The following is a 22,179-nucleotide window of genomic DNA, read 5'->3' as shown; positions in this document are numbered from 1 at the left end:
GATAGGCAAGTCAAGGATCAGAGCTGAGCTGATGGCCCAGTCAGGAGACAGGGAGCAATGCTGCCCAGTATGGTTGCAAGACTGAGTATTAGCCACCTGCTCTTTCACTGCTCTGTTGCTCAGGCTTGCAAGGGCCATAATGACTGCCTCGCTGCTGAGGCGCTTGTGTCAGCAGTTTGAAATGACTCTCATTCTGTGTGCCTGTAAGCTTTTCTGCACTGAACACCAGGAAATGAAAAATATATCGGAAGAGTTCGATCACAACACAATTACATTACCACAGGCATTTGATGGTACAACATTTCACCAGCAGCGTTACATGAAATCTCTTACAGAGAACTAGTGTTGTGTGTTGTTGTTGGGAGCATCAGGTTTTAGCTCTTTAGTGGCCCTTAACCCATTTAGGAAACACTTAACTAAAACAAGGGTGATTAAGTTGACTGGATAATTTGGTCATAATATCATGTTGTTCCACCTGAATCTACCTGCTGCAGAAGAAATGTTAGTCACATTTGTTAAATGCTCAAAGGTGGTGCAGCTCCAGAATTAGCACCACTTCTGAATCACTGTTGTGTTCACCTGATAGAGTACATGTAATGAATGTTGGGAGATCTCTTTAGCTGCTATGCGCTCCATTACATTCAGCTGGTAGAGCCATTTAACTGAAGTTATTCGCCGGCTCTGTCAATCAATAACCTGAGAGACCGTTAAAATTATAGACATTATATAAAAAACAGACAAAGCCTGAAGGTTTTGAAAAGTGAAGCCAATGCAGAAGTGCCTGAAAACTGCATTATTTCTGTCAGCAGGAGGTAAGAAAAAAAGAAGTCAAACTGTACAGGAGTTTGAGAAAATGACCCCACTTCTCACTCAGTGTGCAACCTCTGTAAACTCAACCAAATGCATGTTGCAGATCTCGGGAACTTGCCTTTAAGAGTGTAGTTTTTTGGGGGGTTTTACACATTCAATTCAATTCAAGTTTATTTATATAGCGCCAAATCATAACAACAGTCGCCTCGAGGCACTTTATATTGTAGGGTAGACCCTACAATAATACATTCAGAGAAAAACCCAACAATCATATGACCCCCTTTGAGCAAGCACTTTGGCGACAGTGGAAAGAAAAAACTCCCTTGAACCCCCTCCCTGAACCAGGCTCAGGGAGGGGCAGCCATCTGCTGTGACCGGTTGGGGTGAGAGAAGGAAGACAGGATGAGAGACATGCTGTGGAAGAGAGCCAGAAATCTCTGGCTCTGGCTCTCTTACACATCTGTATGGCTACATCCATCTCTGCATAACAGGTTATATATAATTATCCTTATGTGTGGAGACAATGTATCATTCAATGATGCACTTCAAGAGCATCATTGCACAACTGAAAGCAGAAATACTTTTTTTGTTTTTGTTTCCAAAGACGTCTGGATGCTACGTGTTCTGTATTTAAAAGGAAAGAAATCACATGCTACTCCATCATTAGCGGCTCAGAATTCTGAGCTGATGTTAATTATTAAAAAAACCCCACACTGTTCAACTTGTAGATTTCTGTGATGGGAGCTGTGCTTCAAAGGGTGGCTTTTTAAGCTTCCATCTCGTGCTTGACACTCCATTTGGTGTGAGTGGCTGGCACCGTGCAGTGTGGGTTGCACACCTGTGTCATAACTGTCACTCTGGTGGCATCTGCATATTTCAAGCTGTACTTTTTCCAGCCTGATATGAATATCAAGCAGAAGACTTTTGCTACTGCCTTGTGTATGTCTGAATACCTGCAGCCTGTGCATCATTTACAATTGCAGCATGGTGTTGTTTCTCACAGCGCTGCTGTATAACTCACATTTGGTGTACGCCTCAGGGATGCTGAAGTGACTGAGGAGGGCATCGCTGTTTCTGTGTGTAGTCTGTAATATTTCTCCAAGCCCTGACAACCCAACAACTTATCTATGCTCCAGTGTTTCAGGTATTTGTGACAAGTCAAAACTAGCTGTTGAGATTTTCCATTTTTAGGGCATGAATCCTTTTTGTTGGCATGGCAGGACATTCACTTACGGTCTGGTCAAGTGCTGCGTTCTGCACAGCTGAAGATGTGTTGGTCACTTTCCCATCCCAATTCAGTGCAGTTACTGCTCAATTTGCTGGGACATCTGTGACAGTCTGGCCCATGTATACGAAGAATAGCCTAAGGTTTGGATAGTGCACCTACATGGGTCCATGTCTGAGTTATCCCAGCTGTAGAAAATTGGCTTTTGGTGTCTGAATTTCCAAATTCTTAATATAGGTAGCTGACTGGTGCAGATAACTCATAAGAGGCCTTGAGTTATTACAGGGTTTTTTTTTATGTTAGATTTTTAGCCCTTAAATTAAGTTGTAGCTTTAGACCAGAAGCTGCAGTTTGGGGAAGGCCTCTTCCAGGCTCTTCCAGGCCTGTCAGATCCCCACAGAAAGCCTCCCAGTAACAGTCTAAGGAGCTTGGAAAGAAAAGCATCTGGACTTCTTTAAGTTGCTTGAAAAGAAGACCAGACGCTTTTCTTCCCAAGCTCCTTAGACTATGATGACCTGGATGACTGAGAACCTTCACAGACATACTCCCAGTAACAGAATGGATTTATTCATACATAATTAGCAGCAGTGTTGGGTAAGTTACTTTAAATTAGTAACTTAGTTACATTACTAGTTACTTCTATCAAAAGTAACTCAGTTACTTCAAGTTACTCGTTACTTTCAGAGTAACTAGTTACTAGGGAAAGTAAGTTTGGTTTAACTCAGAATTCTCTTGTTAATGTGTTGCTTCCGTAACTGGATACCCAGCAAGTTTGCCAGTCTTCTAGCTTGCTTACTTGCCACAAGTGCACTGTGCCACCTACCAATAGAAAGGAAAAAATAATGTGCACATTTCCACAGGAGAAATCCCACGCCTGATTCTATCCTAGCCTGCTTTTTACATCCAACACAAAAACTGCAGTCGTGGTGCTTTCGATTGTACTCAGAACTCGGAAATTCTGCCTTCTGAATAGGAAGATGTAGGTAACACCAGACTGCAGATGAGCTGCATTCAGAGCTGGACTGGGACAAAAAAATCGTCCCGGGCATTTTGACTAGAGACCGGCCCACCATTACAGGAAAAATCATAAAGACTTTGAATGAAAATAAACACTGTTGTGACAGTGATGTACACTGTTCTGATGGTATATATCTATCAATCTATCAATCGTTTGTTGTAAGACTCAGATAATTATTTTTTTAAAAGTGAGACATTTTAAATGAGAATAAGAAAGTATTTCCTTGTGCCCCCCTTTCCCTTTTAATGCCCTACATGGACCCCTGGCAACACTTTGCTAGACCCGCCCCTGCACAGTTACCAGCTGTCAGCTACTTGGAAAAGGATCCTGGTGTTATTTGTCTCTCAGAAACAGTTCATAACTTCCCTTCAACTCATTCATGTCACCTAAAAGGTAAACCTGTTTCTCCATCACAGCTCTGATGATTCAGTAAGGACATCTCCTGGTTTCATCTTCATGTTTCCCTCTCACCACATAACCAAACCGATATCATGACCAGCAGCTTTACAGCTGTGGCTCCAGCCAACATCAGCTGATACTAGAAATTAATATTAAATAAATTCTAACAACAGCTGATCAAGCTTAAAAGTGCTAATGTTGTTTACCGCGACATCCGCTGGTTTCCTCTTTCTGGCGCAAAGTGGGCAATAAATAAACAAGAGAGAAAAGCCGATCAGCTGATCATTGATCAGTTTCATGATTGAAGTAGAAACAGGAGAGGGAGGGTAAGAGGATGAGAGAAGAAGAGGCAGCTGTGCAGCAAAGACACAGAGTAACTCCAGCTTTGTCTTTTTCATTGTAGCTGAAGTCCGGGACAAACTGTTCCTTTTCACCTCAATACGAAACACGTAATATTTTCTCTGAATACGAGATGATTCCGTTTTTTACGGGATGGTTGGCAACTCTAATAATTAACCTTATGAACAAAATAAAGTTCAACATCAGTAACATAGCACCCACCCAGCTGTATAGAAACTCCGTCATGCTAGCTAGCACGCAGTACGAAAAAGTCAGCACAATGAAAATAAACTCCACCTAAACTTGGTTCATATCTGACCCAGATGGACTGCAGGTCATAACTTCTTACCTGAAGTTCAGTTCACCTGACACTCTCGGACCAGCGGCCGCTTCGGGTCTCTCCTCTTGCCTCCCTTTTCCTTCATCCACCTGCTGGCCTCCACCACTTGCTAATGTTATTGAATCTGTGGAAGCTCCGCGATAGCCACCACACGAAGTAACGAATAACGAGCCTATTTAAATCCCAGTAACGAGTAACGCGTTCCCGGTTTTGGCATAATAACTAGTTACTGTGCTCGTTACCACAATAATAACGTAGTTACTGTAACGCATTACTTAATAACGCGTTAGTCCCAACACTGATTAGCAGTGACAACAGATTGTGGAAGCAGAAAAGGCATTTTGAAAAGTGGAATGAAAAGAAGTGAAAGGTTTTTAAATTAGCCACATTAGCTGAAGCCAAAGATGGGATTTGCTTCCATCTTAGTTGATCGTGTGAAAAAGGTTGGCTTGTCTGTATAAGTATAATTCGATCTCTTGACCACTTATGCCTCCATAGAAGAGTCAACAGAACGTGTGTGTGTGTGTGTGTGTGTGTGTGTGTGTGTGTGTGTGTGTGTGTGTGTGTGTGTGGCACAAGTAGTTATTTATAGACGTATAACTGGAAGAGGAGTGTTTGGGGTGTGGTCCTGCTCCTGAAATTCAGATAAACTATCTCTAGTTAATAAGGTGAAGCTGTACAATAGTCCTACACACACACATACACTTATTTATTTAAAGGAAACATTAAAACAGTCAAACTTTTAAAGAAACGTCATCTTACCTGGCATAGAAAGAGCCTGGAATGTACTTCATACTTTCCTTGGTCAGTAGTGTTGGCTTATATACTGCAACTTAAGCATGCACGTCCATTTCACACCTAAGAGAAGCAAAGTTTGTCTATTACACACTTTGCGTGTAATATCAGGTTGGATCCACCACTAAAAATATTTATAATCGAACCTTTAAGGGTCTTGTGTAGGAGTGAATAGTGGTTAAGTGATGCTTAACAGTTAAACATGATTTATTTTACCGAACTTTTTATTTTTTCGCTCTCCAGGATGCAAAATAAAGAATCTCTAGCGGCTCCCTGTGGTGTGGAGGAATGAAGGCCATGGAGCTAAAAGTGTGGGTGGACGGAGTGCAGCGCATTGTGTGCGGGGTCACGGAGTTCACCACATGCCAGGAAGTGGTCATCGCTTTGGCACAAGCCATTGGTAAGCTACAAATTACTCACTACAACATAACCTGTTCACAGGTAGCAAATGCTTAGAAACATTATGTTACTTCCTGTGTCTCTAGAAAGTAAAATAATATTGCTTACTGCTTAAGTCCAGGAAAAGCAGTGCAAATTATATTTTGTCCTGCATAAATCAATGCTGGGATGTTCTGTTATGTGGGTTGCATCCAGTATTTGGCAGGCCACATACATGCAGACACTTGAGGAAATAAGTGGCTTGAAAATGAAAAGTGACTAGAGGGCACAAATAGATTTTCACCATAACGGGACTCTGTGAAACACGATGAGTCATACTGCAGTCTTTCCTTTGTTGACAGTTGATAGAAATAAGTTCAGGCTCAGCCTCTTCGTTTGCATTTGTGAATTTAAGACTGGCATCATGACATTTAGTCATGTGTACACATTTTTTAGAGGAACACATTCAATATTTGATTTTTCAGTAGCCCCAGTGGTTAGAGTTAAAATGTGGGGGTCTTTCACAGTGACAGCAGAGGAAGAGTTATGGCACGGTCCTTTGTGCTCGCTGTGCCTTTTGTCCTGGCCAAGCTGCTTTGAAGTCTGAATGGCTGTAGTGATGAATGCAGCTCTTTTTATAAGGACCCTTACTGTGGAAGAAGGGGGTTGGCTGTGCAGTTGGCAGTGTTTTCTCTTATCTTTATGTGTACAGATACAAATACAGGAGACACACACAAAAGGCCCTGAACCACTGAACCCCGTTCTTTGGCTAACACAAACGCTGTTTGTTGACTTGAATTTTCCCACTGCATTAGACACCGTGGTAAAGTCCTTTATATCTGCCAGTGGTGCAGCCTGTGGGAGAGCTGTGAAAAAGCCTTTTGTCATTGTTTCGTCTGTCGTTTTTTGCAAAAACACATTGAACTTTATTTTGATCATTTTAACAAGGCTGGATTGATTTTTTTCACAGGTTCCACGGGGTGTTTACTCTGACAGCATGCAATGTGATTTTTGAAACATCTCAGGGTGCACAACCAGATACAGAAGGGTGTTTAATGGATATCTGTGAGCTGAATCATTCTCAGCCCTTGTTGATGTTACTCAGCAAATGTTTAAAGCTGAGGGATGACACGGACAAAGGCAAAACTGTGATCTGGTAAAAGATTTAAAGAGAGCACAGATAAATGACTCTCTTTATCACTCACTGTGGAATTTAAGTGAATAGTTTTCCCTCTAAAGTAATGTGAACCCAGATTTGAATGTGTTAACACTGTGATTGTTTTTACTTCAGAAAAGAAATTGTCAACATGAAAACTGATGTTCACTTACATTTCCAGAAAGACTAGACAACATTTTATTTCTTTTTTTATCATCTTTAAACAAGTTAGTTTGGGGACATCACAGCTAGTGTGGTCATGTCAAAAAGAAAGTTTGCACCAAACTTTCTTATAGTCTTGTGGAAAAGTTGTATTGGTTCCACAAGAGTTAAGCAAGTAGTAGCCAGGTGCTACTAATCAAATTCACTTGATTAACGGATTAATCGCAAGTGTGAGCACTTATTTAAAAGCATAAGATTTGGCAATTTGATGGTCTGAGCATAAAGGTATGCGTTTGGATAATGCTAATGTTCTCAGGAGTGGACATCCCAGGATATTCACCCCAAGGTCAGACCATGCAATTTTTTTTAGAGAGGCTGCGAGAACCTAAGAGCTACATCTCAGACTCCACAGGCCTTGGTTAGCATGTGAAATATTCATGACAGCACAATTAGAAAGTTACAGAACAAACTAGGCTTGTTTGGGAGGGCTGCCGAGAGAAAACCACTTCTGTAACTTTTAACTTCTGTCCCTTAGACAGATGAGACTAAAATGGAGATATTTGGCCATAATACACAGCTCCATGTTTGGAGAAAACCCAAACACCTCATATCAAGTGTATGAGATCACCAACTCGAGCGTGAACTCATCTGTATATCAAAATACTCTAGAGAAATGTGAGGACATCTATTCAACAGCTAAAGCTTGGGCTGGGTCATACCTCAGGACAATGATATTGAGCGTAGCAGCAAATCTGCGGCAAAATCTGTTGCTAATTTAAAACAGAATGACTGAAAAAGAAAAGAATCAAAGCCTGTCAAAGTCCAGATCTCAAGGTGACTGAAATGCTGTAGCACGACCTTAAGAGAGCGGTGCATAAACAAATGCCTGCAAACATCATTGAACTTGTCGTGGTTTGCACTGTCAGACCATGAGAAGAGAGGAAGAAGACCCAAAAGCAGACACTGAAGAGAGGAACTGAAGTTTTAAACAAAAAGCGAGCAGTTTATTACAGGCTGGTTGAACATGGATAAAGAATAAAGGGCGTAAACTAAAACCTACACTGGGAAAACTGAAAAATGATAACTATGACAAAACTGTCATAACTAACATAAATATGATTCAGAGCAGGAACGTGCAGAAAACTATGAAGAAGCAAGAACATGAGGCATGAACACGACCTGAGCTGACTCATGCCGGACGAGGAACTGACATGGTGGGAGGGTAAACAGTCTACCTAACCACGACTGAGTGAAACGCACAGACTAAATACACACAGGAGGTGATCAGGGGAAGCGGAAACACATATGGAAACAGCTGACACAAATGAAAATAACGACGTCACAGGAGAAGATTTAAACTAAATGCATCGAACAAAGAAACACAAGACTTTCAAAATAAAACAGGAAACATGGTGAGACGTAGACAACACAGACTTGACAACATGAAACACGCAGACAGGAAATACATAACAACTAGAACAGAAGGCCAGGGTGAAACAGACTACAATTCACAGCCAATTAATAATAATCCAAAACTCCACATGATCTTCAAAATATAACAAAAGTGATCAAAACCAACTGAAAGCACTGGGTCACACACCCAGCCTCTGACAGAACTGACTCAAATTAAAGAAGAGTGGGGCAAACTTCCAGTATTATGCATTATACATACTTTGCAAGTAAAACTTAATTTTCACCCACAAATTGAAAACTTTTTAAATGCTTGCACCATATAAAGGTTGTTTCAACTGAAACCCGTTGAACATCAAGGGAAGGAGGGGTAAATTAACATCACATCTCCTTCTTCCAGCAGAACCCCTTCCATTGCAATGAAAAGAGCCCAGAAAAACAAACCCTTCGTGTAGGATTCCCTTCCACTGATTGTGAAAAGCTGTCATAAAATGTCAGGACCTTTCAACTACTTCTTGTTTTGTCCCAGGACGGACGGGCAGATACACTTTGATCGAGAAATGGCGGGAGACAGAGCGCCACCTGGCTCCAAATGAAAACCCTGTAGTGTCCCTGAACAAGTGGGGCCAGTATGCCAGTGACGTGCAGCTCATCCTCCAGCGGACCGGCCCGTCTGTCAGCGAGCGGCCAACCTCTGAAGGGCTGGCTCGTGTCCCAGAACGAGGTCTATACCGCCAGAGCCTTCCACCTCTGGCCAAGCTCCGTCCATCGGGGACAGACAGGTCGCTCAAACGAAAGGAACCCAAACGCAAATCTTTGACCTTCACAGGAAGCACCAAGGGTCTGCGGGAAATATTTGGAAAAAGCAGAGATACTGATGGTGTGTATAGCTGAAATATTAGCCATGATCTTACCAGTCATTTCTTTGCTAGCTTCAATGGTTCAGTTTCCTTCTTTTAATCTTAGTCTTCCCTTTTTGTCTGTGCATCTAGTCAAACAGTTCCAGCAGCGCGGTGTGAGTTTAAACCTCAGCAGAGTTGGAGGAGGTGGAATAGCATCTGTACCTGGGAGTCCGGCCAGAGAGCTGAGCCGACTGGTGCAGCTGCAGAGAAACAAACTCCAGGCCCTGGAAAGCCGCCTGCTGGGCTGCGAGGCTGAGCTGCGAGACTGGGAGGAGGCCACAGGCGAGGCCAGCGATGTGAGTAAAACCACAGCTGCCAGTGCAGTCACTGAGAGAAACTTTGCATACAGTGGGGCAAAAAAGTATTTAGTCAGCCACCGATTGTGCAAGTTCCCCCACCTAAAATGATGACAGAGGTCAGTAATTTGCACCAGAGGTACACTTCAACTGTGAGAGACAGAATGTGAAAAAAAAATCCATGAATCCACATGGTAGGATTTGTAAAGAATTTATTCGTAAATCAGGGTGGAAAATAAGTATTTGGTCAATAACAAAAATACAACTCAATACTTTGTAACATAACCTTTGTTGGCAATAACAGAGGTCAAACGTTTACTATAGGTCTTTACCAGGTTTGCACACACAGTAGCTGGTATTTTGGCCCATTCCTCCATGCAGATCTTCTCGAGAGCAGTGATGTTTTGGGGCTGTCGCCGAGCAACACGGACTTTCAACTCCCGCCACAGATTTTCTATGGGGTTGAGGTCTGGAGACTGGCTAGGCCACTCCAGAACTTTCAAATGCTTCTTACGGAGCCACTCCTTTGTTGCCCGGGCGGTGTGTTTTGGATCATTGTCATGTTGGAAGACCCAGCCTCGTTTCATCTTCAAAGTTCTCACTGATGGAAGGAGGTTTTGGCTCAAAATCTCACGATACATGGCCCCATTCATTCTGTCCTTAACACGGATCAGTCGTCCTGTCCCCTTGGCAGAAAAACAGCCCCATAGCATGATGTTTCCACCCCCATGCTTCACAGTAGGTATGGTGTTCTTGGGATGCAACTCAGTATTCTTCTTCCTCCAAACACGACGAGTTGAGTTTATACCAAAAAGTTCTACTTTGGTTTCATCTGACCACATGACATTCTCCCAATCCTCTGCTGTATCATCCATGTGCTCTCTGGCAAACTTCAGACGGGCCTGGACATGCACTGGCTTCAGCAGCGGAACACGTCTGGCACTGCGGGATTTGATTCCCTGCCGTTGTAGTGTGTTACTGATGGTGACCTTTGTTACTTTGGTCCCAGCTCTCTGCAGGTCATTCACCAGGTCCCCCCGTGTGGTTCTGGGAGCTTTGCTCACCGTTCTCATGATCATTTTGACCCCACGGGATGAGATCTTGCGTGGAGCCCCAGATCGAGGGAGATTATCAGTGGTCTTGTATGTCTTCCATTTTCTGATGATTGCTCCCACAGTTGATTTTTTCACACCAAGCTGCTTGCCTATTGTAGATTCACTCTTCCCAGTCTGGTGCAGGTCTACAATACTTTTCCTGGTGTCCTTCGAAAGCTCTTTGGTCTCGGCCATGGCGGAGTTTGGAGTCTGACTGTTTGAGGCTGTGGACAGGTGTCTTTTATACAGATGATGAGTTCAAACAGGTGCCATTCATACAGGTAACGAGTGGGGGACAGAAAAGCTTCTTACAGAAGACGTTACAGGTCTGTGAGAGCCAGAGATTTTCCTTGTTTGAGGTGACCAAATACTTATTTTCCACCCTAATTTACGAATAAATTCTTTACAAATCCTACCATGTGGATTCATGGATTTTTTTTTCACATTCTGTCTCTCACAGTTGAAGTGTACCTCTGGTGCAAATTACTGACCTCTGTCATCATTTTAAGTGGGGGAACTTGCACAATCGGTGGCTGACTAAATACTTTTTTGCCCCACTGTATGTGCTGATCTTCAGATCGTCTGCACCCTAAACTTTCATGTCTTCCAATATCTTTATTTTTACATCCCTACATCATATTTTAATCCCATGCCTTACAGGAAGGAAACCTGGAGGAAGAGCTGCTGCTTTTAGAGCAGCAGGTGAGAAGGAATGACGCCGAGATGGAGGAGGAGGAATTCTGGCAGAACGAGTTGCAGATAGAGCAGGAGAGCGAGTGGCAGCTGCGGCAACAGCTAGCCGAGCTGCAGGGCCGCGTACGCGACTGTGAAGCCAAGCTTTCGGAGTATCTAGCTCGCATACAGGTGAACTTAGCATCACGAGCTGCCTGATTTCACCAGATCCTGTTTTGATGGTTTTACGAGTTAAACCTCTTATCTATAAATGTCAGTAAAACACAAACACGCTGCTTTAACTGAAGAAGGAAGCTGGGAAAAATGAGATTTTTATTTACTTTCCAGAGCATGGAGGCAGGTGTGGAGCAGGAGCGACTGCAGCAGGAGGCTGAGCTGAAACAAAGGGTCAATGAGGAAGAGGTGCAGTCATTGAAAAATTAACATTTGGGACATTCTACCGATCTCATAAACAGATACTTACTGTGGATGGCATTACCCTGGCCTCCAGTAACACTGTGAGGACTCATGCTGTGGTTTTTTACCAGGATATTTCCTTCAAAACTAGTTCATGCATTTATTACTTCTAGGCTGGATTATTTTATTATCAGGATGTCTTAAAAACTCTCTGAAAAGTCTTCAGCTGATCGAAAAATGCTTCAGCAAGAGTACTGACGCGGGGACTAGAAAGAGAGAGCATATTTCTCCTATATTGGCTCCCCTTTACTGGCTCCCAGTTAAATCCAGAATCGAATTTAAAACCCTGCTCCTCACATACAGGTCTTGAATAATCAGGCCCTATCTTATCTTAATGACCTGATAGTACCGTATCACTCCAACAGAGCACTTCACTCTCAAATGTTACTCTGAAACTTTTTGATAAAGCATATAGGGTTGGATCAGGTGACCCTGAATCCTCTCTTACTTATGGTGCAGTTAGTCTAGCCTGCTGGGGGATTCCCATGATGCACTGAGCGTTTCTTCTTCGGTCACCTTTGTCACTTACTATGTTTTAATACACCACTTTGCATTTAGTCATTAGTTTTTATTAATCGGTCTTTCTTCCACACCATATCTTTGTCCTGTATTATTGTCTTTACCTTACAATATAAAGCACATTGAGGCAACTGCTGCTGTGTTTTGATGCTATTTAAATAAAGTTGTGTTGAGAAAAATGTTTTGTTAAACCGACACGTGTTCTAAACTTGGATGAATAGTTTTGCAGAGCTAAAAAACTTTTTATTCAAGTTCAAAACATGTCAAAGCATGAAAAAGTCTTCCTACATGGTTGAGTTTCTTTTGCATATTTCTCCTGGAAAATTGCGATGAGCGCTGGCTTCCTGACTTCCCTTCCACTCTGGCTTTCAGGTACAAGCCCAGCTGGAGAAAGTGAGGGCAGAGTTGGAAATGCAGAGCCAACAAACAGCACGGCTGGAGAACAGCTGCAGGGCATTGGAACGCTCGCTCAGCCAGTCAGGCAAGAGATTACAGGTCAGCTCAACTGTTTAGTTGTTTATTTTAGAGGCCCATCCTGGCATTTTGCTTAAAATATTGTGTTCCCATTAACTTTGGAAGAGGCTGAAGAATTCAGATTTCAAGAAAGTGTTTTAAAAAATCTTATTAAGAAGTCGGAAAACTTTGGCTCCGCTGACGCTGGTTTAAAAATTTAGTCCTCAGCACACAGGTGGAACCATAGAAATCTAAGCTCATTAAGTTGTGGGCAGTGAAGCAAAGCCTTATCTCTGGCTCGCAGCAATGTGCGATGGATCTTTGCCTGCATGCATCCTAGTATGAAGTAGGGTGAAGTCCAGTAAGATGTGGGAAGCGTGAGGTAACGAGAAGGGAAAGGGAGGGAGGGAATTAGCAGCATTCTTTGCCTGATTAGAGAGGGGCCTGAATAAGTACGCAATCCCCTGCCTGCAGTTGTGTAATCATCTGTGAGCTGATACTTTTCTTTGGCTGGCTCAACTACACTATGACTCTGGAGAGATCCTGAGCAGAACATCAATCTTTTTTTCATTTTGACCTAATAAATTCACCTCCATTAGAGTAACTTCCTGCACTCGAAAGCTTTGGTAAGCTGTGGATTTGTTCATGTGCAGTACTTTTATCAGACTAGGCATACAGTTCATTTTATTATCCTGGTGTTTTTTTTCCTTTATAGGAGAAAGAGCAGGAGCTGGAGCAACTGACAAAAGAGCTTCGACAGGTCAACCTACAGCAGTTCATTCAGCAGACTGGTACCAAGGTCACTGTGCTGCCGGCTGAACCATCAGAAGACATCAGCAGCGGTATAAATACACGTACACACTGACAGAAACTCTACAAGATCACCACCTTCTTGAAAGCATTTAGTTTACTGTAAATGCTGATTGCAGCTGAGGCATTCTACATACTGTATTGCTTTTAGATGTGTATGGACACAGTGCCACCTTATGGTCATACTGAGAATGACCTGTTAGACTACGTGAGGCAGGACTGCCCCATTACATGGACCAGCAATGGAATTCTCAATATAAAGCCAAAGAAAAATCCTCTGTTTTTATTTTAATCACATCATTTTTTACATAAAAAAACTTTCTCCATTCTCTTTGTCTTCTTTATTTATTTTGGCTGCTCCTTAGCATCGTCGTCTTCTTTCCTTGCATCTTCCTCTTTCTGGGTTGCTGTAACATAGTTTTTTTTTTTTCTCATTTGATACTTAATCACTTGTGGGATGTCAGATCAGAATCATATATCAGTGATGTTCATACCCCTCACAGCTAAATGACCATCTCTTTTTTGTGTGCTGCAGAGACGGAGTGCGGTTCCCTGAAACGACTCGGCTCCTCCCGTCTCTTACCCAGTGACCTTCGTGCCCTTCAGAGCGCCGTCTCGTCCACCCTCAACCCTGAAGGCATCTACGTTTGACCCTAAATGTCCAGGAGGCATATTCTTTTGTGGCGGCAGCAAGGCAGCTTTATGCTACTGAAACTATTTCCACACACAGAAAAGCAAAGAAATGACTCCACAAATAGATGTTTTTCTTACAAGGCAACAGAGTGTCAGAGTGGCACTTCAATATGGAGGGTTTTTGCCAAAAAAAAAAAAAAGAAAAAAGAGTGTGACAAGAAAACTGCACTGCCTCCTCTTCACTAGAATTGAACTTAAACTTAAACTGATGTCATCATCTGCCGTTTAATGCACAGTCTGAGCTCCCATGAGTGAGTAAGGATAAGTGCAATAGCACCATTTTTCTCTACATACCAGCTACTGTGTTTTTATTTTTGTTTGTTTGGGGTTTTTTAGCACTTCCGGACACACTCTGAATACACAATCATTTATTAGTCAAGCGATTCCCGGCAAAAAAACTATAACACGTGCAGTAAATCATGAGAGAATTTCACAGTGCAGTAGTTTGACACGCGTACTCGTCTCCATCCAAAAAAAGAGACAGATGCATGAGCATGCACAAACAGTGACTCCTGTGCTATAAGCATAGCCATATCTGATTGCCTTAAAACTAGATGTTAGTAAATGTAATATTGAAACAGAACTCAAGGTAGCTACTGAGTACTGTGCGCAGTGTGAATTTGATAAAATGCTCCAATTCAGGTGACTCCTTGTCACGGTAACTGATGTCAGTACAACTCCATGTGGGGTTAGTCTTTTTTTTCTAAAAGAGTTTGAACTTTTTTTTTTGTTTTAATTAACTAGTGAGTTTGCTTCATGTGTATGTTTAGACGGCGATTGAAAACATTTCTCATAAAATGTATGTCAGAGTTAAAAGAGGGCGACTAAAGAGGCCAATGAAGTGATATTTTAAGTAGAACATGGTGGCTGTAATGTGGTCCAATTTAAGTATTATGTGTTGTGCAGTAGGCATGCATCTGTTGTTTTTCTCATAATGAAAATGTCTTTACTATGGAAGCTTGTTTCTGCCACTGAAAAAAGGGTTTTTTTGTCATCTGTAAGTCAGAATTTCAGCTTTTTATCTCAGTTATTTTCTAAGAAGTTTAAGCATGTTACAGTTTTGAGATAAGAACCAGATTTTTTTTCCTTACAGATGACTTGTGCAAAAAACAAAAGAATTTAAAAAACAAACAAAAAAACGGCGGTGCAAACAAAGTTCCACACTTGGGTGTAAATCCAGGCTCAAATAATTTATCACTGTGACCACCAGGTGGCAGCAAAACATATTTTATTCAGGTAGGCGAAAGGCTCTTTAAGTCATCTGATTAGTGCGTGTTTAGGAGTCACTTACTGTATGCCTGTTGTTGTTGTTGTTGTTGTTGTAACAAAGCCTCTGCACTTTAGCTTTAATTGTGTTAAGGTGAGAGTGTTTGATATGTTTCACTGTGTACTGTGTTCAGGAACACACACGCACACATATCAACACACCATCCTATGATTTCTAACAAACTTAAGATGTCTTCTATGAACCAAAGTTAGTGTCACACAACAGATGGTTAAATGAATGTATTTTTTTGTGTATGTGCAGCTTGTGCTTAATAAAAATACCAGCTTCATTCAAATGGTGGCTGCGCTGCACACCATACATATTTTATATTTTACGGTCAGCTCTTTCACGCAGAAAGACGACATTTATATCACAAAAGACAGTATTAGAAGTCTGAGATAGAAGATGTTAGTATGAACCTTTGCCAGCTGAATTGGAGAAACCCAAACTGCTTGTGGATCCTCAGTATGGGCTCAGAAAACTGCAAAAAATTGCAGATGTTAAATAAAAAAATCAATATTGGCCCTGTTTTTTTTTTGTTTTTGTTTTTTTTTGGTGTGTGTGTGTTTTTTGTCCCCCAGACCAAAGATGGGAGCCAAAATTTCCCACTTGCAACTTGCGGGTGCTTATTGCAAAAGTGTGTGGGCAAATATAACTAAAGTTTCAGAGCCGAGAATATCACTCGCAGTTTAATGCTTTGAATCCCGTCTTCAGAAGAAGCACGTTCCCTCTGTTTTTCGAGCTGATTTAATTTGGGCGACAACAAATCTTTTCCACTCATTTACAAACCTGAATTTCCCTCGCTGTGTTCTCTGTGTAGCTAACTTCATTTCGCAGTCTCCAAATCTTATCGACTATTATTTGAACCCATGTGAAGAAGCTGCAGGTGTATAATAAAGTGAAACCCTCCCTCCGGTGTGAAGAGCCTCGCTTGACTGTTTGCTTTGCTGTGCAAAGGCGACCCGTGGCCTTCTGAAACTGTCCGGGGACACTTACAGAGGATTGCAGCATTATCAGCAACTCCAGCTGTGACACAGACGCTGTGACCTGCTGAGAAAGGAATCACAATGGCATGCCTTATAAAGAGAACAAAAACTGTACATTTCTACATATCACATCAATCTACGGACTGTTTCTAAAGTAGATTGAAGTCAGATAAATGCAGAGTGCTTAAGATGTTAGATTATAATGCTGTAGCTCAATAGGCAGCGTGTGCATGCAATAATGTGCGACTGGTTTCACTGGTTTCCCAGCAAGCCGTGACTCATTTTGGTTTTGGTTTGCACTGTCCCTTCTGCCTCGTAGATGACGAATGAGCTTAGTCAAAAAATGGCGTTTTCATGCCTTTTCATTTAACTTTGGCAAAAAACAAACAAACAATAACATTCACGAATGTAAAAGAGAGATGGCAATACGTTTACCTGCATTGCTCTTTTTTTCTTTTCCTTGTTTTCATGTTTAGAGACATTGCCAATAATTGGTGTCTATTATGCCATCAAAAGTGCATATACAAATGAGATGATGGAGCCATTATGGAAACAGCCATCAAGAGGTTTTGAAAGCTATTTAAAAAAAAAATGTTGTGGCTCAGGGATACACAGAATTACCCAGACAAGAATGGACTGAAAGTAATTATGGATAAACGCCGTTCACGATGTCTCGAGCCATTTGACAAGTTAAAGTGGTTGTTTGGTCTCTCGGGGACTTCAACAGCTGTTTGACAAGTATAACGTGTAGCACGGGGTCCTAGATACGACACAACACACATCCCCAAAGTAAGAGATGTACTCAAAGTGAAGTGTTTCTGTTGCCTGGTGATTCACATGGAATATAGTGCAATTTGTATCTCATGTATTATGGAGACATACACCAGACGAGGCAAGAATAAGAGGCATAATCCGGGGTTTCGTTCAAGCCGATGATTTTGCAGTGCAATCGTGCTTTTGAAACGCATCTTAAAGCATTTACAAAACACTGTTGGATGGACTGTGCTTGGCTAACATCATGACAAATTGTATATTCAAAATGTTATGGTTTTGTATTCTTTAACTATGAAATCATTAACAATATTTTTGTCAGAACTAGAACTGATTCTGTTTTAGTCTTTGGGTCACTGTTAAGCCACTATTTATGGAAGAAATAAAAACTATCGAGAACAATGTAAAATATATAAAGAAATTATTATCTACTGTAACAAGATGCCAGAAATCAATAAACTTCTATGCCGTGCTACTATTGTGCTAACTTTTCTCCATTTTTTTCTTTCATTTTTGACGAGAAAAAGCTGGAAATTTCACATTCTGCCAGAGAATGTGGAAGTGGACAGGGAAAAAAATGTTTTTGAAAGATGATGGGTCATTGTGTTACTTGGACCACAATGAGATTACAGCACTATAGGATGGTATATTATTAGGATCCAGTTCACAGGTGGCACAATTTTCACCAATCTTGAGAAAAAAAATAGACCAAGGCTCGCAGGAGTAAACTATTTATTGTACTTTTAATGTTTACAATATTTTGTCCATTATAGCCAATCAAAACTGGTGGAGGCCACGTCTTAGAAACACAATGGTCTGCAAAAAACAAATTTGGTACTTGGACTCCGGTCTGAGAAAGCTCAAAAAGCACTTCTGCATCTTTTGTTGCATGTGACCAATAGAAGAAATGCAATAAGCAAACATGTTTATTGGCTAATATATCAATATAGCTCATGTTACTGCCAAGAATTGGTTTGAATGGTTTTTCTGGTAGATTTTTATTATTTCCAACTGGCTTCTTTTAAATGATAGATCATATAAAATGACACATGTAATTGCATTTTTATTGCTAAGCTAGCAAGCTTGTTAGCTTACTATTTTAACTGCTGAAGGTGAATTTTAGCGCAGAAAAAAGAGGAAATGTAATCATTTTTTAAACTTTTACTGTATTCTTTGTTAAAACAAAACAAGGCTGCATACAGTGAACACAGCTTCACCATGTGAAGAAATCTAATAGTTACACACAGCTGTTGTAGCCATGTGGGGAGGGATTTAGCAACTGGTCAATTACTGAAACCCAAGTGACACGCTGCAAACGTGGGGGGGTTGAAGGCTGAAGTAGCATCCTGGGGCAACTGCCTAGGTGGCAATTCAGTATTTGATGGACAGAGATTACTTAAGAGAGAAGAAATGTGTGCTGCTAGCATCATTCCCAAAAGTTTAAATTGCAACCAACATTCCCAATCCTGGTAGTATGAGCTTAAAAATAAATGAAAAAAGCAAAAACAAAGTGACTTTTCATCTGAGGAATGGTACATTTACATTTGTGTGTGCCAGGTCTACTTCTGAATATTTAGCACTCAGTTTTCCAGCAGAAAAAAAGTCCTCCTGACCAAGCTGCAGATGCGTGGGCAACTCGTGCAGTTAAACAAGATAAGATACAAGCGCGATGACCTTCTCTAAATCTGTGAAGGATAAAAACAACTTAATTTTTAATATGTTTCTGAATTGTAGGAAGCACAGCCGCAGTAGTCTCCTTATTTTTCACTCCGCAAGTCGAGTAACTGTCAGAATCATTCTGAGCTTTCCGGCCAGCAGGCTTTGTTTTGGAGACAGAGAGTTGAGATCGACTGGAATAAAAGTTTCTCCAAAAGGACCCAATTTCAAAGGGTTGTTTTCAACTTTGGAGGCATACTTTTGATACTTTACAAAGTTAGCAAACTTGGGTTATCGCACCAGGTGTTTTTAGCAGAAGTCCTTTCTCCCGCTCTCACCACTGTAATATAACTTTAATACTTCAAATGGAGCTCAACAGCTGGGTCAGAGGGGCTCTGATTACATTGGTGACCTTCTCACACCAGAAGATACTTGAAGATTTGTAGCCTTAAATGCTGTTAACTTTATCTGACCTGATTACTTCTAAACCCCACTTGTCTCCTATTGTTTATCAGGTACCATCATTACATTCACCAGTTTGCTATTTTTACTGTGCCATACTGTATATATCATTAGGGAATAAATCTCATAAGTAAATGACAGCAGCCCTGAGCACGCAGGCACCAGCTAAGCCTCCAGCCATTAAAACACGACCATCTTCTTCAGTTAAAACTATTTTTAGAACATGTTTAGTGTGAGTGATTTTTAATGGACGCTTGAGGAGAAAATGGGATTAGAGTTTAGATTGCAGCTCACAAACTCCAGTGTAAACATTTTGTGCAAGGTAAGTGCTAACGGAAACCTACACTTCATTTAAAGGGATTATCAAAGATGACTTAATTTTGCAACCTATATACCTCAAACATACACTCACCGGCCACAGCATTAGCTATACCTGCTAAACTGCTTCTTAATGCAAATATGTAATCAGCAAACATCATGGCTCAGTGTGCATTTAGACATGTAGACATGGTTAAGAAGACCTCCTGAAGTTCAACATGAGCATGAGAATGGGGGAAAATAAGGTGATTTAAGTGACTTTGAATGTGGCACAGTTGTTGGTGCCACACAGGCTGATCTAAGTATTTCAGAAACTGCAGAAACAACAACATCTCAGGTTTACAAAGAAGGTAATGGTCTGATAACAATGAAATAAGATGTTTTGTTGATGCTAGACCTGACAAGAAGGCAACAGCAACTCAAATAACTGTCCCTTACAATCAAGGTATGCAGAAGAGCATCTCTTAATGCATAACACATGACACCTTGAAGCAGATGGGCCAAGGCAGCAGAAGACCACAGTGGGTTGGCAAAATTGGTGAACAGAAGACTGGAAAAACATTTCCTGGTCGGATGAATCTTGAGTTAAGCTGCAGTACAGTTGATCAAAGGTTACACCTTGCTAAGTACTAGGAAGGTGTACCTAATAAACTGGCCAGTGAGCATATAAATAGGTGCATTGTTTTATCCTAACAACACCACTGTTTGTATGTTATGTTACCTTGTTATTAGTGCTACTCAGTGAATATAAAAAACTGATTACACTCTACAAAATGTTGTAAAATAAGAAAAGTTGAATCATCCCAGTCAGTTACAGTCAGATATAGTCAGATTTAGGCTTTATTACCACTAACATGTCAGCTTAGAGGGGTATTTATCTCTAAATCACACAACAAATCCTCCTCCCACATCGACGTATTTCTCTATCTTGAGCTCTCTGGATTCAAAAGCAGAGCTCTCCACAGGGTTGCAATAACATCAAGTGTTTTATCAGAAGAAACTCTGCACAGTGACGAACTATGACAAGACTTCTGTGAGAAATCGTCTGGGCGGAGATCGGTTGCGAGAGAACGTTGTAAAGGCACAGTGTGAATGGGATGAGTGGTAGTCTGGTGAAGCCTAATTATTTAACCTCACTTTGTAAATTACAATGCAGATATCACACCTTAGATAGATTGAACAGTTGTGTTGAGAATAAATTATAGTTCATGCCGGAAGATTGATTAGGCTATGCTGCGTGTGCGCGTGGCGAGCGCGCGTTCCCTGCCGTGTGTGTATGTGTGGATATTTGCACAAGCCACGGCTGATGCTGTCATTAAATAGCCCCCTGGCCCCGCTCCTGAATTTGTTTATTCTGCACTGGGCATGGGAGTAGGTGGCAAACAGATGGGCATCCATGAATTATGGAAATTATGGGCTTTGATTAACCACCACACACTCTGCTGGATAAAAGTAACTCCAGGGTTGCCAAGTTATGTGGTGCAGTGGGCTGTGCCGTCAGTCACTCAGCAGCGTGATGGACCTGATGCTTGATTGATGTTGTTTACTGTTCAGTGTTTAAAAGAACATAAAGTAAAACGGACGCTTTGTTCATACTATGCTTCCTGTTAGGTTTTGTCCAAGGGAAAATGCACTTCCAAATTTTGATGGTTTCAATCCTTTGCTGGAGCTTTGCAGGCACTTTTTGGTGGAATTGGGTACCTAACTTTGGTGGAAAAATCGGATATGTGTGCAGAAAATGTGAGGATGTACAAGAAGAAGTTCACTGCTAACAGTTAACCTGTGTTTCTCTTGTCAAAAACAAGTTGTGGTTTTATGGAACTTTGTTATAACACTACACTATGTCCGCCAAATTATTAGAATGATTTTTTTTTTTTTAAAACATTATTATTATTATTATTATTATTATAGGTTTTGGGGGGAAATGCATTTGTTGCTGAAACAGAAGATTTAAACCTCTCCCATAAGCACCGTAAATAACACCTTGTTTAGATTTACATACTAGACAAAGCCAGACGCACTTTCAAATGATAATCACACAAAAAACTACATCATTTTTATTTTTTTTTTTTAATTTGTTGGTTTGCTTTATGTATTTATTTATTTTTGACACATAAAATAAGCTGGTTTTATTGTTGAGTCGTGGAGCTGCTGGTTGACAAACACTTTGCTCCACTTGGCTCGGGCAGAGCCAGGCTAGCTGTCTCCCTCCAGTGTTTGTGGATATGAGCTAACTGTCCACTGCTTCCAGCTTCATAATGTACAAACACGAAAGTGGCATGGAGCCTGCTGTATGAATCGAAAATGCACGTTTCCCAAAATGTTGAACTATTCCTTGAAGTGCAGGGTTCAACCACTTTAAATTCACTGCTAGATCCAGACTTACTTTCTGGTCAAATTATATTGATTTATGCAGGTTATTAACGGTCCTGTGGGCTCTGTTCTGGGAGTATACTATGAATATAAGAAGTATTTGGCTCTTGGTTCTCCTTAGCACCATAATTCATCCTTTAAGGATGAGTGTTCAGTAGCATGCTGCCTGATAATTAATCATGCAGACTGTATGATAATCGTTTAATTCTTACGTTTTTACAGAGTTAGATTTGGAGCGTTAAATCAAAACTCTTTTAAACAGTATTTGATTTGTTTGAAACCGCTCGCAATTATCTCAGCTTTCTCTGCAACAGCCCCGCTTTAGCATCTGATACCCCAGCCCCTCACCCACTACTGCACACACATGCACGCCACCACACCATCATCAGCTGTTCATA

At 41.2% G+C, this 22,179-nt stretch overlaps 1 protein-coding gene across 3 annotated transcripts in view; it reads left to right on the top strand.

The window, feature by feature from the left end:
• Window positions 1-15,739, top strand: part of rassf8b (Ras association domain family member 8b) — a 37,691-nt gene extending 21,952 nt beyond the window's left edge. For all 3 annotated transcript variants that reach the window (XM_026146977.1, XM_026146975.1, XM_026146976.1), the window contains exons 2-9: window positions 5,170-5,326; window positions 8,562-8,912; window positions 9,025-9,230; window positions 10,985-11,188; window positions 11,345-11,419; window positions 12,365-12,487; window positions 13,161-13,287; window positions 13,791-15,739. In XM_026146977.1, coding sequence (XP_026002762.1) covers window positions 5,215-5,326; window positions 8,562-8,912; window positions 9,025-9,230; window positions 10,985-11,188; window positions 11,345-11,419; window positions 12,365-12,487; window positions 13,161-13,287; window positions 13,791-13,906 — 1,314 coding nt within the window. In that variant the 5' untranslated portion in view covers window positions 5,170-5,214 and the 3' untranslated portion in view covers window positions 13,907-15,739. The remainder of the gene's footprint in view (window positions 1-5,169; window positions 5,327-8,561; window positions 8,913-9,024; window positions 9,231-10,984; window positions 11,189-11,344; window positions 11,420-12,364; window positions 12,488-13,160; window positions 13,288-13,790) is intronic.
• Window positions 15,740-22,179: the final 6,440 nt, after the last annotated feature.

The sequence above is a fragment of the Astatotilapia calliptera genome, chromosome 17 (assembly GCF_900246225.1).
Source record: "Astatotilapia calliptera chromosome 17, fAstCal1.2, whole genome shotgun sequence".
NCBI classification, from domain to species: Eukaryota; Metazoa; Chordata; class Actinopteri; order Cichliformes; family Cichlidae; genus Astatotilapia; species Astatotilapia calliptera.
The sequence above is the reverse complement of the archived record's forward strand: the minus strand, read 5'-3'. Positions and strand labels throughout refer to the sequence as shown.